Source organism: Cupressus sempervirens, chromosome 8, assembly GCF_028749045.1.
Source record: "Cupressus sempervirens isolate cs-2001-9-10 chromosome 8, ASM2874904v1, whole genome shotgun sequence".
Lineage (NCBI taxonomy): Eukaryota > Viridiplantae > Streptophyta > Pinopsida > Cupressales > Cupressaceae > Cupressus > Cupressus sempervirens.
The window spans coordinates 581,595,376-581,612,482 of NC_143125.1; the positions used below are offsets into that span (position 1 = coordinate 581,595,376).

A 17,107-nucleotide genomic window follows, 5' to 3' on the forward strand; every position below is an offset into this window, starting at 1 on the left:
GAAAACTTATAGTCTGATCTCCAAGCAGTCGTATTCCCACGGGTTCCAAGAAGAAGTTTATATCATTCAAGTTTGTGATTACAATTTGGATCTGTAGTTGTCATCTATATCTGCCCATATATATCTGAACATAGAGTTTGAATCAAGGTTAATTCTAAGTCCAACTAAGTTCTGATCTTAAAGTCTGATTTATATCTCAGAATCTGCAGAACTGTACACCGGGTTCCTAAGTACTTGAGTGGCTTGTTATCCTGGGACGATAAAACTTATGATCCAGTGATAATTGCCACTAATTTTATGAAGGCACATCTTCTTTACACAGACAACAAATAACTTCTTGGATTTCACATTAGCTGACACAAGTGCAGTAAACTTTATATTGCGGAAAGTAACCATACATGTAAGAGGGTATCTGAACATATCAGAATCCCTAATCATTTCAAAAGATCTATAAATCTTCTGAGTCCGTACACAGTTTTTGAAACAAAGCATGAAACTGAGACATTGGGACCAAAGATCTTAGTGCATTAACCCAAGATATGGTGCCCTGCAGTTGATAGTCCAATCCTCATATTCTTAAGAAGATCGGACAGACTCTGCGACACCGCTACTAGACAACATTTGCCCATATCTATTTAGATTATGCAACTTAAAGAAACAACAGCATTTAAATGCCAGCAAAATTCAAATTTTCATTTGACAGAAAGAAGGTTTCAAATTCGGTAAATTTACCTGGGTTTTCAGAATGTTTGTTGCTTAAAATGCCCGAAAAAACACCCTGCTTGTCCATATAGTTGGATGAACCCTTTAAAGTTGATTTCCTAGCAATGCAGGATTCTCTATCGTTACACCATCCTCCACTCTGTTTTCAGGAAAGTTACTTCACGCCATTAGCCAGGCTTTATGTTACAAGAATACTTTTATGTTTTGTACGTGAGCATTTACTCAGAGAAGATTATAATATATTATATAACCCGCCAGCCAGGAAAAAAATTCAAAAGCCCGGTACAAGTCACATGCACGCCAAACTGCATTTTGGAAATATCTTAATAGAGATGCCTATGATGCATTCAATCCTATGGTTTAGTTGATAAAACAAAAAATACTGCTAATTTTTGGTAAGGGTTAGCTGAGAAATATTTGTAAAAGATCTTGATTGAGGTTCAGCCATATGTGATAGCACCTTTACTTTGCTCTGATTAAATTTATCTGCATCTAATATATACTAGTTTTAATCTATCGTGGAAAAATGCCAAATAATCTCTACTACTCAAGCATGAGACAGGATGGACTGTGCTTGATCTTAGGCAATGCGTGCATGGATTGTAGAATTGAAACTGGTTGAGCGAATGTGAAATTTGGGATTACCTGCATTTGTAGGAGCCAGTTATTTGCTCCTGGCCCATAACCCCTGTCCAAAAGGTATGCTGGCAAACTCCCATCCAGACAAACTGCATTACAACGTTATGTATATTAGAAGGAAAAAGAAGAATTATTATGTAGTAAAAATTTTTGATAATAAATCAGTCTGCCATTTTTATCTCGACGAGTCATTTTCAAATGCCTCAGATCCATGCTAAAATGCACTCTAGACTCCACAATTTCTTCCAAAAGATAAGTAAAATAGATCGTGCAAATTTAGAAAAACCATTAAAAATCTGTCTAAAACCAAAAGATGAAATAATCTTGAGAAACCATTCGTTACAAGAAAACGAACTGTACATTTCTTCATTCTATGAGGCCATTCTTAAATGCTTCAGATCTAGGCGGAAAATGCAGTTTACAACGACAATGTCCTTTCCGGTACAAATTGCTGATTAAGCAACAGAACATGAGAACTATAAAGCCATGATAGTGAATCAATCTGAATATCTCAGAAAAGTTTGATTATTGTGCGGAAACCCAATATCAACAATAAAGACTCGAGCCTTGGACTTTCGTACAAACCTGTACTTCTTCTTTATTGCAAGATTCTACAGCTGCTCTTATCCAATATCTATTACACAACTAATACTAAACTCCAGAAGATTTCGGGTTCGACAAAGCTACTTATATGGACTATAGCAAATTTTGGTTACTCTTGACCACTTACACAATCTGTTTTTGAGATTGAATAAGTGGATGCAATATGGTCCTCCTATTCTAATGTTACAGGCGTTTAAAATTTACGCTCTGTCCAGTAACAGCAAGTTGTTGTCCAGACAATCAAAACATGTATCTGAAGCATTTCAAAGAAGGTGTGCAATCTGAATGCGTAGATATATTTCAACTTGAAAATACATAGTGATTTTTAGGTACTTACAAGCTCCTGTTTTTGCTGCTCTCTCCACCAGTGTCAAATTCACTAACAGTAAGTCAGCTGGAGAGGCCTCCGTTCTCCTCCTTCTAGACCCCCGGACCGCATCGGTCATTATGGTGGAAACAGCAATAATATATAAGACTACTATCAACTTAATAGATGCAATATGACGCACACATTTTCCTAGCTGGGAATTTCTCAGAGCACCCATTTGACCTGGGTCAGTTTGTTGTTGAAAAGAATTAGCCAGTCTTTCGCTACTCTTCTTTCCAAGGTTAGAATTCAGAGAGACTTGTTAATCGAAGCTCACACCAAAGTTCATCAACATGAAATCTTCTTAGCTCCACTCCATCCAACCTAAACAGTTACAATGCCAGCATAAAACTTCCCCCTTCCTATATAAATACAGCTATGTACAGGTTGAACTGCACATCAACCGCAATTTAATCACAGAATATAAATTTGTAACTTTATTGTATCAGCGCTCTCGAAGCATTCAGTTTTTGGGGGCGACGTGATAATAATTATAAATAATATCATCCCAAACGTCTCTCTTAGCCCAACATATTTTTCTGTCATTCAATTTTTACAACATCTTATTGAATAAGAGACGAATTCTCGCAACCAGTCCATAGTGTGTTAAAGTTGAAATTTCTACGGCTCCAGTTCTGTCATCAAGCTCCCCGAACTCTTACACGTTATTTAATAATTTACAAGACAAATTGTCAAATGGTATTGTAATTATTAGATTAAACAAAAACAATCCACGATAAGCAGATTGAATTTCAAAAGAACGCTCGTTTGAGCTATCAGTGAGCTCAATGCACCACGTTAATTAAATGTTAATGAAGGAGCGGCATTCACATATGAACATTTCGGACGGCAAGGTTAATTTAATGGATCACATTACAACCAAACAAGGTAAAGGCCCGATATTTTGAATATCAATATTAATATATTAATCAACAATGATATTTAAGTTTATAGAGAATAAAATTAGTTATTAGCATAATTATCAGAAGACCTGTCTCCCAAACCTCACGATGTGTTTGGGAGATGGAGATGCATCCAGTATCAGAGATGTTCTCGGAAACATTTCGACATGTAGGGTTGTTCTAACTATTCTCTCCCACCATCTCCGAAGTCTTCCCATTAGAAATTAACATTTCCTGCTGGGATACTTAGCGCAGAAGGTGCCATACAAAATTCTGATTTTAACTCACTACGATCAACTTTGCAAAATCATTGCTACTTTTTGTCAGTAATGACGATGATAGCAACTATAGCTTTCTGATCCGTTTGTTAAATTGATTCCAGAAAAACCAACAATGTTGTTCGATGTTCAATTATTCACTTTTTCTTCTTCTTTTTTAATGCCATGATTATCTAACTATTAGTCAATTAATGATGTCATCAAGATGATAATAAGACCTTTGCATTGCGTCAATCTAACTGTTGATTACAACAGCCTTCTCAAATATTTTATAGGAATAAATTCATGCAACCCTCCTCTACTCTCAAAAGAACAATATTAAATTTCTATAATTTGGCATCTTATATCTTAGTTCTCTCTTTAACATCCTAATGATGGATCATAGAGTATGATCCGAAATGTTGATCTTACCCAGAAGCTCGAATACATCTTCTATCTTTTGATATGTCTATCAGAATCAATCAATATTATTGAAATTAATATTTTTGAATTTCAATAAATAATCGTAATCTGAAATGAAAAATTTAGTGCCAGTTTTGAATTCTAACACTTTGACATATTGATAATTGGTATTTTTGTACTTAAACATTTGAAATTAATGCTAAATGTTATGTCTATTTAAATCAATCTCTAGAGATTCCAAATACTCCTATTTTTTTTATTAACTTTGGTAATGAAACTGTAAGAAAGGATGTTAAAAAATAAATCAATTAAATTATCATGAATAATCAATTTAATTAAAGATTGATTATACTAAGTATTAAAATTTGATAGAGTGTTTTTATGACAATATTATTAGAAGATTGATCAATTTATTAATATTTTACTTAATGTTTTTATGTTGGTATTTTCTTTATATTTTATTCAAATTCATTTTCATATTGATTTCTATATTTAAACCTGCTCATTGATCTAAACTTTACACAAAGAAATGATATGCATTGAAACTAACAAAGATAACCTTCTCCACTTAAAAGGGAAAAGTTTTTATGTGTAGAACAAAAATAGAGATAACAGAACAGAACTGCAAGTACAACTTCAACAAATTCAAAAGAGGAAAAAAAAAGGGGGCACATCCTTTGATGTCTCAAGTATATCTTCATTTCTTCAACAATATTATTTAGTCACTTTGTATTCAATTTTAAAGAAGAGACAAGGGTAATGAAACAAATAATTCAAGTGTAGAATATTGTGAAGGCAAAATCTTTTGCTAGACATAGATTAAAAACTCAACTACAATTAAAAAGCAAGACAAGTTGAAATTAAATTTTTGACATCAAATTTTTATTATCATAATAAATTTAGCAAAGCATTATTCAATTTTTAATAAAAATATATTCTTAAATATTTTGCCTTTTAGTTTTAAAATTTATTTTTATTTTTTATGGGTGTCTTTCAATTTTAAATTATTATTCAAGTGTAATATTTCTATTATTAAAAATATACATACATACATACGTATATGTATGTATATATACATATATATATGTAAATATATGTATATATGTACATATCTCTACACACACACACACACACACACACACACACACACACACACATATTTACATATATATGTATATATGTACATATATTACAAAATTGAAATCATAGATTATGATTATACGGATGTCTCCAACATATAGTAAAAAAAATTTAATTTTTTTTTTTAGATTGATAAATATGATCAAAAGGGCACACCCATTACATAGATTCTAAACATCATAGTATTAGTGGTTCATGTAAGAATTATACATCTATATGTCATAGGAGGGCAACAAGATTGAGACCATTTTCATTAACAATTTACAAACTTGCAAAGAGTTACTATTATTTGTCTACGGGTGTATATGCCTAAAAATAAAGCATCTTAAAAAAACATGGAAGAGACAAATTAGCAAGTGGAATGGAACAGTAACCCTCAAGAGTGTCTGAATACCAATATTGAAATAAAGAAATGTGTGTTAGAGAAATCTACAACTGTCATGTGGCCAAATCTGATAGGTAGGAAAAACGGGTCTTACATTAAAAAATTCAATCACACATAGGAACATGGAGATAAAGAATATTTAAGATCCACAATTAAAGGAAGCACCAAAATTTTAATAGCTTAGCTAAGGACCAACTCTCATCATTTATGATGTGAAACTAGTAGATGGAAGGTCCCTAAAAAAAGGTGGGAAGAGAGAATTTGTATTTTTTGCAACAAAGGAGTGGTGGAAACAGAATGACACTTTGTCAAAGAGTGAGTGGCATACTTGAAGATATTTGCAACGAGTACAAGGATAGCTTACAGGTAAGTAGCATGAAGAAATTCTTTAGAAGAGGCAAAACTACACAAGACAACAAGTTTCCTAATACGAATCCACAACAAAAGGAACAGCCTAGAGAAATTAAAACAGGTTGCTTAACTGGCCTTTTGGTCCCTTAGACTAGTGATCTCGTAGACATCATTAAAACCCTTTCATTTCATTTCATGGCTTGTTTACAATGCACATTCCTAGGTTGCCACTTGTCCAATTCTTAACCATCTCATGTAATATCCTCCCCTGATTTGAACTTTGACTTGTAGAAATTTAACTTAAGGAATATTGTCAAACACTTTGTATGCAAACTCATAAAGCTGATTTCCTCAACAAATTGCTTTTCAATGAGTAGATTTACGAACAACTATGAAGTGACATTAAAATGCATAATACACATCATAACATTTTCACAAACACTTGGCACACATTCAACAATATATGAAAAATCTGGAAACTCTTTCAATCTGCTGATAAAAGGGTGATTTTTAAATGTAGATGTGCACTTACAGCTGCCTTAAAGGCTGCAACAACCATTCAGACTTGTGTTCAACAATTATTATGCAAAGTATCAAAATTTGACAGAAGAAACCTGGAATTAGTTGCCATAGTATTTTGCAAATGTAGTCGGCAGCCCTCCAAACTTCTAATCAGCCGGAAAAACAAGTAAACTTGATACCAACACTGTTCACGCTGTACTATAGCAAAATACTGTTCATGCCGACTGTAGCAAAATACTGTTCATGCGGCACTATAGCAATAACTAACTTCAGATCTGCACCTCAAACCCTTGTAAATTTCTTTATGCGAATGCCCCAAATGAAACCTAGTGTATTTCCTGAAGTGAAAACACCCTTGATCCTCCTGATTGTGTCTTCCAACAGTGAAGAGAATGCTAGCAAAGAGGGATTCCGTCCTCCAAGGCCGATAATCAAATATCTAGCAACATAACATTAATCTTCATCCAAGCATACAAAAAAAAGCTCTTCCATTTCTTTTATAGTGTTCTCACAAGAGCTCAATCCTTCGTTTTCTCAATGTGGGATAAAACATAACTCCCTTTATGTACCTTATGTCTCCAATGTGTTATAAAAATAAAGGGAACTCTTTTAATTTAAATATTTCCCACAAACTATAGTCTATGCATTAATAAAGTTAAATATTTAAATTTAACTTTATAAAATGGCTTTATCAATGCATAACAAATCTTATCAATGATAAATAAGTTTTCCTGTCGATTTTAAACAATTACTATCGACATACCACTGTGACTGAATGTCCGGCCATGTCCAAGATGACTTACTATAAATAGTAAGTATGCCCAAAGTTGCCCCAGAACCCCTCAGAAAGACCTGCAACTGAAACTGTCTAGGCCAGTGGCCTCTAAGCCCCTTTAATGTCCTAGTTAGCCTATGGGACTGTGGGGAAATAGGCTAACGACAACATCATGCTATGAATGCTAGAAAGGGGACATTACATCTCAACATCAGTGGCATACTCAAGGAAAACAATATTGCAAGCTACCTAATGACACCAAAGTTCAACATTCATTATCATCTCCCATATCACAAATGAAATCTAGAGACCATTACAGAGTATGTTACTATGTGATGATACCTTTCTCTTCGAATGAAGATCTAAACTATCACCACTCTTCTTTTTTTAAATGCACATTCCCTAACACGGTCTTTTATAATGTGACTTGTAACCAAGCTATTATTTTTATATTACAATTGAATTTAAATTATATATTTTATCAATTAAGAAAAACTTAAAAACTAGCCAAATATGAACAAATTCAATTTTCCAAACCATACCATATTCTTATATTTAAGAAATTATTGTTATTATTTGATATATGTGTGTTAAATATTATCTCTGACCACAACTGTAAACTAAAAGATTGGGAAATGTGGGTAATGCATAAATTGTGATGTGAATATCAGGATTTAACTGTGTGATTTTGAGTCAAACTCATTGACCCATGTTTCATGAGTAGTGATTCAACATGAATCCATCTCTCATGAAAATAAATGGAACACTTAGCACTCATTGGATCTAGGTGATGCTCATAGGGGTGAAGCACCGGGACTTCCCGGGAGGTCACCCATCCCAGTACTACTCCAGCCTGAGCGTGCTTAACTACAGAGTTTCCTCCATAGTTAAACCCAAAGCTTGCAACCCCATTTGCAAAACCTTCACCAAGTGTTGTGCCTTATGAACCATTCATTAAAAAGCCCCTTAAGCTCATCAATTGATAAGTAGGAGATAATTTCCACAGCAAGTCAAATTGTGATGTGAATATTGGGATTTAACGATGTGATTTTGAGTCAAACTCATTGACCCATGTTTCATGAGTAGTGATTCAACATGAATCCATCTCTCATGAGAATAAACGGAACACTTAGCACTCATTGGATCTAGGTGATGCTCACAGGGGTGAAGCACCGGGACTTCCCGGGAGGTCACCCATCCCAGTACTACTCCAGCTTGAGCGCGCTTAACTACAGAGTTTCCTCCATAGTTAAACCCAAAGCTTGCAACCCCATTTGCAAAACCTTCATCAAGTGTTGTGCCTTATGAACCATTCATTAGAAAGCCCCTTAAGCTCATCAATTGATAAGTAGGAGATAATTTCCACAGCAAGTCAAATTGTGATGTGAATATCAGGATTTAGCTGTGTGATTTTGAGTCAAACTCATTGACCCATGTTTCATGAGTAGTGATTCAACATGAATCCATCTCTCATGAGAATAAATGGAACACTTAGCACTCATTGGATCTAGGTGATGCTCACAGGGGTGAAGCACTGAGACTTCCCGGGAGGTCACCCATCCTAGTACTACTCCAGCCTGAGTGTGCTTAACTACAGAGTTTCCTCCATAGTTAAACCCAGAGCTTGCAACCCCATTTGCAAAACCTTCACCAAGTGTTGTGCCTTATGAACCATTCATTAGAAAGCCCCTTAAGCTCATCAATTGATAAGTAGGAGATAATTTCCACAGCAAGTCAAATTGTGATGTGAATATCAGGATTTAACTGTGTGATTTTGAGTCAAACTCATTGACCCATGTTTCATGAGTAGTGATTCAACATGAATCCATCTCTCATGAGAAATTATCTCCTACTTATCAATTGATGAGCTTAAGGGGCTTTCTACTAAATGGTTCATAAGGCACAACACTTGGTGAAGGTTTTGCAAATGGGGTTGCAAGCTTTGGGTTTAACTATGGAGGAAACTCTGTAGTTAAGCGCGCTCAGGCTGGAGTAGTACTGGGATGGGTGACCTCCCGGGAAGTCCCGGTGCTTCACCCCTGTGAGCATCACCTAGATCCAATGAGTGCTAAGTGTTCCATTTATTCTCATGAGAGATGGATTCATGTTGAATCACTACTCATAAAACATGAGTCAATGAGTTTGACTCAAAATCACACAGTTAAATCCTGATATTCACATCACAATTTGACTTGCTGTGGAAATTATCTCCTACTTATCAATTGATGAGCTTAAGGGGCTTTCTAATGAATGGTTCATAAGGCACAACACTTGGTGAAGGTTTTGCAAATGGGGTTGCAAGCTTTGGGTTTAACTATGGAGGAAACTCTGTAGTTAAGCGCGCTCAAGCTGGAGTAGTACTGGGATGGGTGACCTCCCGAGAAGTCCCGGTGCTTCACCCCTATGAGCATCACCTAGATCCAATGAGTGCTAAGTGTTCCATTTATTCTCATGAGAGATGGATTCACGTTGAATCACTACTCATGAAACATGGGTCAATGAGTTTGACTCAAAATCACACAGTTAAATCCTGATATTCACATCACAATTTGACTTGTTGTGGAAATTATCTCCTACTTATCAATGCATAAATTATGAACTGAAAAATGGCAACCATACGAATCTATATCACTTCGTGGTAAGTGTATGCCTACGGTTTTTTAGGGAGATAGAGAAAAGACGGATAGATAGAGCTCTTAATGCACATGACTAAAAATTACTTTTGCATTTTAGTTTGCTTCTTATTCAATGAAATGGTAAGCATTCTCGCCTTTTCGGCACACATTAGTTTCTACAATTTTTCTTTATCTTCTCTTGCTTGGACTTGGCACACATTTGTTTCTCCAATTTAACTTTAGTTTATCTTCTCTTGCACTTTTTCAACTTTTTCAAGCTATATGATGTTGCTTATTTGAGCCCATATTTTACCTTGACAAACCTCTCACCAATTCCTTTGTAAACCCTCCTTGACAACTTTTCTGCTGAATTGCTTGCACCTCATTTTGGGTTACTTTAGAGCTTGCCTCCTCATTACTTCTATTGTCGACCCCTTGATAACTTGCAATCTGATCTGTTATCCATCAGTCAAGCTTTTCAGTCCAAAGAGTTACACGCTTCTTTAAAAATTTATTATCTTCCACCAAAGATCGAATGAGCTCAAGCTTCACAATTTACTATTCCCTCACTTCAAAGCCACCAACCTTGACAAACCTGAAGAGCATGTACGAGGTGTCGAAGTGGGGCCGTAGACATATGAAACTTCTCTATTTTCCTTGTTCTTGCCGTTTACAAAGATTTTAGTCTTATGACTGAAAACTGCATACTCATCTTAACCTGTATGTTTCCACTTTACCTCATTTATTTCGAAATCTGCATTTCAAAATGCCCTAAAAATAGTTGCCATTTCAAAATCTATTCATTTCCTTCCCGTTTTTCTCATTTACTGTTTTACGTTTTTCATTTTCAAAAAGCGGAAAAAAATGAAAGAGACAAAATTAAAAAATTCCGAAAATTTTAAGGGCCCACCTGGATCTGCTTCCACTGTCAGATATAACAAAAACTTTGAAACCCTCGCTATAAAATACTTGTCGCCCTGGTCCACTAGGGCCGGCTAAACACCAGTAAAACGCACTATTGTACAGAACTCGCATTGCTGTTCACAAATGGACCTACACTTCGCATTCCTTCCAGATTTGCCGCCGTGAATTTAGAAGCTCAAGTCTTGATAAATCCGCGCTGCATGCCCCAGGAATGCCTCATGCAATAAAATAGAAAGCCTCCGGCCAAATTGCTGAAAAACCAGAGTTAAAAGTTGACATAACGATACTAAATTGCAACAAAATAAAATTAAAACTGGCTAAATTGCGTAAATATTAGCTCGCCGAAAGAAATAAATAATCATCTTCAAAAGGATGATCCCATGCATTCGTCCTTGTTGAAAAGTATCCCAACGGTGTACTTTGAATATTCTATGTACCAGGATAAAGTTATTCATTTCGCATGTGAAGAGATTTGCCGTCCTATATATTCAAAAGTTTTGGTCACAGGACTTCGGTAACGACAAACATTATGAAACTTATAAACAATATGCGTCTGAAGCCAACAAAACGGAGATACGACATACGAGGAAGAGTCATTAATGTCGCATGTGAAGGTAAATCATTCTATATTTAGTAATCAAGAAGAAGAAAATGTTTAACGTCTAGGAGCTATGGGACAGCCTGTCATTTTATAGATCTAGTATTTTCCTATTCGAAATGAAGATGAGGTTCCTAAGCTTCTTAATGTTCTTCTTAATGTTCTTGATTGAGAATCAAAACAAGAAACCAAAGTCTCTAAGTTTCTTTTTTAAGAATTAAGCTTGAATGAAGTAATAAGAAATTTGATAAGTTGGAGATATTTTTCATAGCAAGTCAAATTCAGTTCAACACTTGGTAAAGGTTTTGTAAATGGGGTTGTAAGCATGGTGGGTTTAATCATGGAGAAAACTCTAAAGTTAAGTGTATTCGAGCTGGAGAAGTATTGGGATGGGTGACCTCCTGGGAAGTCCTAGTGCTTCACCTCTGTGACCATTGCCTAGATCCAATGAGTGCTAAGTGTTTCATTTATTCTCATGAAAGATGGGTTCGTGTGAAGCACTACTCATGCTTTGACTCAAAAAACTATACAGTTGAATCCTTATAGCAATATCACAATAAGAAATCTACCAAAATAAAAATGTGTTTGTCTAATGTAGTAGTTGACCTTGAAGTTGTAGGTTGCCCCCATGCTCTTGGATTTGAGATTGTGTGTGAGACACCCCCTTACTTAAAATAAAGCATAAGTAAAATATTTTTGTATTATATTTGTTTGCAATATAAAAAAAAATTGAATAAACAAATTCCGAAAGAACAATTATAATTGTATCTTTTCAATTAACATTCAATTATAAAATCTTATTCATTTTAAATTTTTATTTTTTAAATTTAAAACTAAAGCTTATTCTTTTATAAAAAAATTAATTTACTTAAGCCTTTTTATTTTCTCAAAATCTATAATATACAACCAAATTAAAAGCATAAAATCAAATAGCCTCATCGCACAAATCAAGAGATTTTATGGACAACTTTTGAGTCTATTATTTTAAAACTTCATGAGGGAAGGGTGGGTCCTTAATTTTTGCTTCTTGTCAAAATTATATTTTAAATTTTTTATATTGATTGTCAATTGTAATAGTAAAACATGGAGTGATGAGAGGAAGGGCATGTGGAAGCATAGTTGTAATGAGGCAATTTTGTAGAAAGTTGGTGTGTCTTATTATGCTTTAATTCTGCAGTCACAAGGAAATGGGAAATAAATAATATGAAGAAATGAACCCAAGTCCTAGTACATTGTTGCTACACATATTCATTGTATTTGGGAGTATTGTATTTGGGAATACCCATTATAGACTTGACCTTGGAAGATGTTTGTAGAATGTAGGTTTTCCAAATTTGTTCTTCATTTTGCATGTTTCAAAGAACTCTTTTCTTTATCTTTAGTGAACAACAAAAGTTTATTGTTTTAAGATTATGGGTTTTGTTTATAAGCAGGTTGCTAAAATGCAATATAATGGATAGGTTATTTTCTTCATTAGTTAGATAGGTGATTAATTGGTTTTTATTTATTTTTCTCTCACATGTGACGACACTAGATTTGTACCTCCATTGATATACGCAACAATGGGAAGCTCCAGGGATAGTGCAACTAGGGTTGTAGTTGTTGTTTCTATCTTGTTGGGAACATTGGCCATGAATGAAATAGATGATGTTAAATCTCATGATTACCTTTGTTGTGTATTTACATCAACCTTTTTTGTTGGTTCTTTCTAGGCATTACTTAAAACCTGCAGGTATGCAAAAATACAAACATACTTAGAGAGCAAGTCTACTACTTTTAATGTGTCATCAATTAATAAAATCTATTTTGGTCATGCTTGGTTTTCTCATTGACTTCTACCACATACATCAATTATTGGCTTTATGGGAGGTGGTGTTATTACAATTGTACTACAACATATGAAAGGATTCCTTAGCATAAAGATATTCACAAAGAAAGTAAACATTATCTTTGTAATGAAGCCAATATGGGTCACACTTCATCATGGACCATGTATTTCAATAGTTATCCTATACTTATATTGTGCAATTGTATAATAAAAAATTTCCAACTATCTATCTTTCAATTCTTGGATCCTCTAAATCAACTATTTTTTTGTCTAAAAGATAGTTTGTTTATGCAATGCAATATTGTTGAGAGTTGGAATTTCTCTGCGAAATCAACTCCTATTTTCTCAAGACATATTGTTTAATTTATTTTATTTAGTTACAGTGGAGTTGGGAGACAATTTTGATAAGAACGATTATCATGAGCTTTCTTATGATAGCTAAGTATCTTGTAAGTCATGTACCTTAGTATTGTGGAAGAATATTCCACTTTGGAAGTTTCTAAGTACAAAACTTATATATCTCAAAAACTCAATATATAGTTGGCATTTATTTTAAGGTAATCACTGAATAATTTTTTTGGACAAATTCAACTAACACACTCTAAATTAGAATCAACTTGAACAGGGAAAGAAAAAACAAGCATTTTTCCTAGGTGCCAGATATAGCCCTTTGGTCTCAATCATTTTGTAAACTCTCCTTGACTTTTTGACATGTGCAGTAAACATGGTGTACAAATTCTAAGCCAAAAAATGCTTTATTTATGGTGATAGATCTTATTACTTTTTGTTTGATGTATGATAGGAAGAAGGCTCAAGTTGTGGCGATCATTAGGTACTTTTAATTTGAAATGATTGTACTAAAATACTCTGTTTGACAGATTAATCACATGAACAAAGGAGTAAACCCTAGTTCAACAAGTGAACTTGCATTTTGGGGAGACCTTCTTGCAAATGGTTTAACAATTGGTTTTGTGCTCGCTATAATTTATCTTGGGTAACAAAGTTGTGTCACCTTTCAGGTTGACTTATCAAAACAACTGAATTTTGAGTATTTCTATCTAAAAAACAATTTTGTTCAAACATATGAGCTTGATAAATTTGTCCTAGATAAGTTATATATGGTCTCACACTTTTCCAATTGGAAATGTCTATTAAATGCATGTTGTATACTAGTTACTATCCAATTACTAAATAAATACAATTATTTCATAAAATTGACATTTCAATAACTCTTACTATTTCTTATGATACTTTTTAAATAACATATAAACACCATTTTATAGAGCTCAAACTCAAGAATATTCTTATATAGAGTTCATAGTGTTTTAATTAGATATAGTATATTATAATTAAAAAATTCTACAAGTACGTATTTTAACACTTGAGAAGAAGTCAATTTTGAGAAAGAAAAAAATACTAAATCATATTTTAAAAAATTAAAACTTATATGACATTCTAGAGGAGAGAGTCCTCTTCTAGAATCTATAATTTTTCTTCTGATTGGAATTTATTTATTTTTAAAAATGTGGTGGGAGATGAAAACTATCGATTTGAATAAGTTGAAATTTGAATCGTTATAAAACAAAAAATATAGGTCTAAAGCTAATTTTTATTTATGATTGTTCTAGCTACATATGTTATCTATAACATAATCTAAGATCAAAGGGAAATAAGTTTATTTCCATGTAGTTTTGTGGTGGGAACTAGACCCCTAATTTCCAGCGTTTTTCAGCAACTAAAAGTTATCTTTAAAAATAGGAAAATATATAATTTCTTATTCCAAATAATTATTAAAAATTATAATCCTAAACTTCATCCATTTCTACACATTTTATTAGTTTACTTCATTTTCAAATTCTAAATAATAAAACCAGTTTATGTCATTGAAGGTGAACAACTATACTTTTGTTAGCCTTTTCCTTTGTAAAAGGGTGATAAAGGTTTGTGCTTTTAGCCTCTTATGATATGGTAAACATCAAGTGCAATAGTCATTAAGTCTCTTAAAGTCATTTTTCTAGTTGATAATGAGAAGATTCCCTACTGTTAGTGACAATATTATAGAACTTATTGTTTGACGATGTTTATGTGCTAGACTAAAGAATGAGCTTAGACTTTTACATGTAGATGTTAATCAAACCAAATAAGGATAGAATTCATTTACATGAGGACTATTTCAGGAAGTTTTTGCAATAGGAAGAACATTTGAAGCATTAAAGGATTTCCATTTAGGTGGAAACAAAGAAATGATAGCAATGGTGTTATGAATGTGGCAGGCTCATTGACCTCATGCAATGTTGCAGTAAGTTATTTCAAAATTTGGCATGTGTGATCTCTTCTTCCTATTGTTTATATTTAGTATTTGAGATTCATTATTTTTCTACATTTGGTTGTTAAAGTGTTTGAATGTCTTTTTCTACAGGCTCCTTCCCACGCTTAACAGTAAACTATAGTGCAAGTTTTCAAACAACAATTTCAAATATAATGATGTCAATCATGGTTTTTCTAGCACTTTTGTTGATTATGCCACTCTTCAAGTACACTACAAATACGATTGTAGCTTCTATCATCATCAATGCATTCATTGGTTTACTTAACATCAAGGCATCACACCTCATCTGGAAAATTGATAAATTAGACTTAAGTCTATTATAAACTTTTATTTATGCTTTTATACAAGTGCTTATGTGTGTGCATGGATAAGATTTAGAAGTAGTAGTTGTCTATGCTCTTCTAAAAGCATTTTTTTAAAGAAAATTGGCTTCTTGATTTTATTAAGGAAACAAAAATTTTGGTCCATACATAAAGAATACAAATTCTAAAAAAAATGTCTTGATGAAAAGTGTTGTCATAGGTTACAATCGTAGTTGGGTGTGCAAAAGATAGATTTTTTGAAAAACACTTATTGAGTCTTGGATGAGTTCTTTAAAATCATAGAAATGTAGAAGGAGCGGGTTTACTTGAGTTTAAATTCTAAAAGGGATGGTTGTTATCCATTCACACCAGTTTGCTCATTTGCATTAAATGATAGAAAAGAGAGGGAAACCAAAACTCCTTTTATTGTGTTCCAATTTCAACTTTGTGTTTCTATGGTGTACTATTTCTACACTAGTTACTTTTGGTAACCCCCATTTAAAAAGGTAAGCAAGTCAAATTAGTAGCTTTTCTTAGACATTACATGATTTTGTTCATCCTGAGGAAATTATGAAAAAAATGAATGTTGTGTATTTTGAACGGGGTTGCCAATGAATAGGAACTTTGAATATAGTTTGAAGGCGTGTGACATGAATAGAATAGAGGTCATGGGGTTAAACTTACTCTCATTCATCCAAATCAGGGGCTTTGTATAATACATCTCATATGGGCATAAGAAAGGTGATATATTGTCAGTAATTCCTAAAGGAGTACATGTTACCAGGTTGGAGACAAAGAGATGTTGATCTAGAGAATCCAAGTGAAAAGGAGATCTATGTACTCACTCACATTTAGCATGGTTCAAATATGTGCCCAACTCAAGACTTTAAATGTCTTTGTTCCACTGGAGGAAGGGGACAATTGGAAAAAAAAAAGACTCCATTGAAAATATGTCAACTTTGGGTGCTCTGAAAATTCCAACTCAAAAAAATTAACAGCCTTATTTTTCCTATTTTTCACTTTCTTCCCTTTCCTTTGTTGAGGGCTCTTCTTTGTTGCAATTGTTGTAGTTTCTGAGTGATCTTTTCTATTGCAACCACTATAGTTTCTAGATTCATTTTAGCTTCTTTCCTCAATAGTTTGCTGCTAGATTTCAAGATTATCTAGAGAATTTTAGAGGCTTCCTTCCTTGTTAATGGCAACAAGATAAGTAAAATAATAATATTATGATATTTTTGTCAAAATAATAATATTCTGATATTTTGTCAAAATAATAATATTATGATATTTGTATCAAATAATGTAAGTTTGAATTTTATGTCATCACTGACCAAGATTGTATGATTGTTCTTTCTATTCCTTTATTGGACTTTGGCATTTTTCACATTCGTATTATTCCAAAACTAATCACCAATAGAAGGGAC

At 33.4% G+C, this 17,107-nt stretch overlaps 1 protein-coding gene and 1 pseudogene across 1 annotated transcript in view; one reads left to right on the forward strand and one right to left on the reverse strand.

The window, feature by feature from the left end:
* Positions 1-2,650, reverse strand: part of LOC149543760 (pectin acetylesterase 3-like) — a 182,433-nt gene extending 179,783 nt beyond the window's left edge. The window contains exons 1-3 of the mRNA XM_089798453.1: positions 2,303-2,650; positions 1,369-1,451; positions 733-862 (exon numbers count right to left, since the gene is read on the reverse strand). Of these exons, the coding sequence (XP_089654579.1) occupies positions 733-862; positions 1,369-1,451; positions 2,303-2,510 (421 nt within the window). The 5' untranslated portion in view covers positions 2,511-2,650. The remainder of the gene's footprint in view (positions 1-732; positions 863-1,368; positions 1,452-2,302) is intronic.
* Positions 2,651-5,736: 3,086 nt separating this feature from the next.
* LOC149543761 (high affinity sulfate transporter 1-like) lies at positions 5,737-15,704 on the forward strand (annotated as a pseudogene).
* The last annotated feature ends 1,403 nt before the right edge of the window (positions 15,705-17,107 follow it).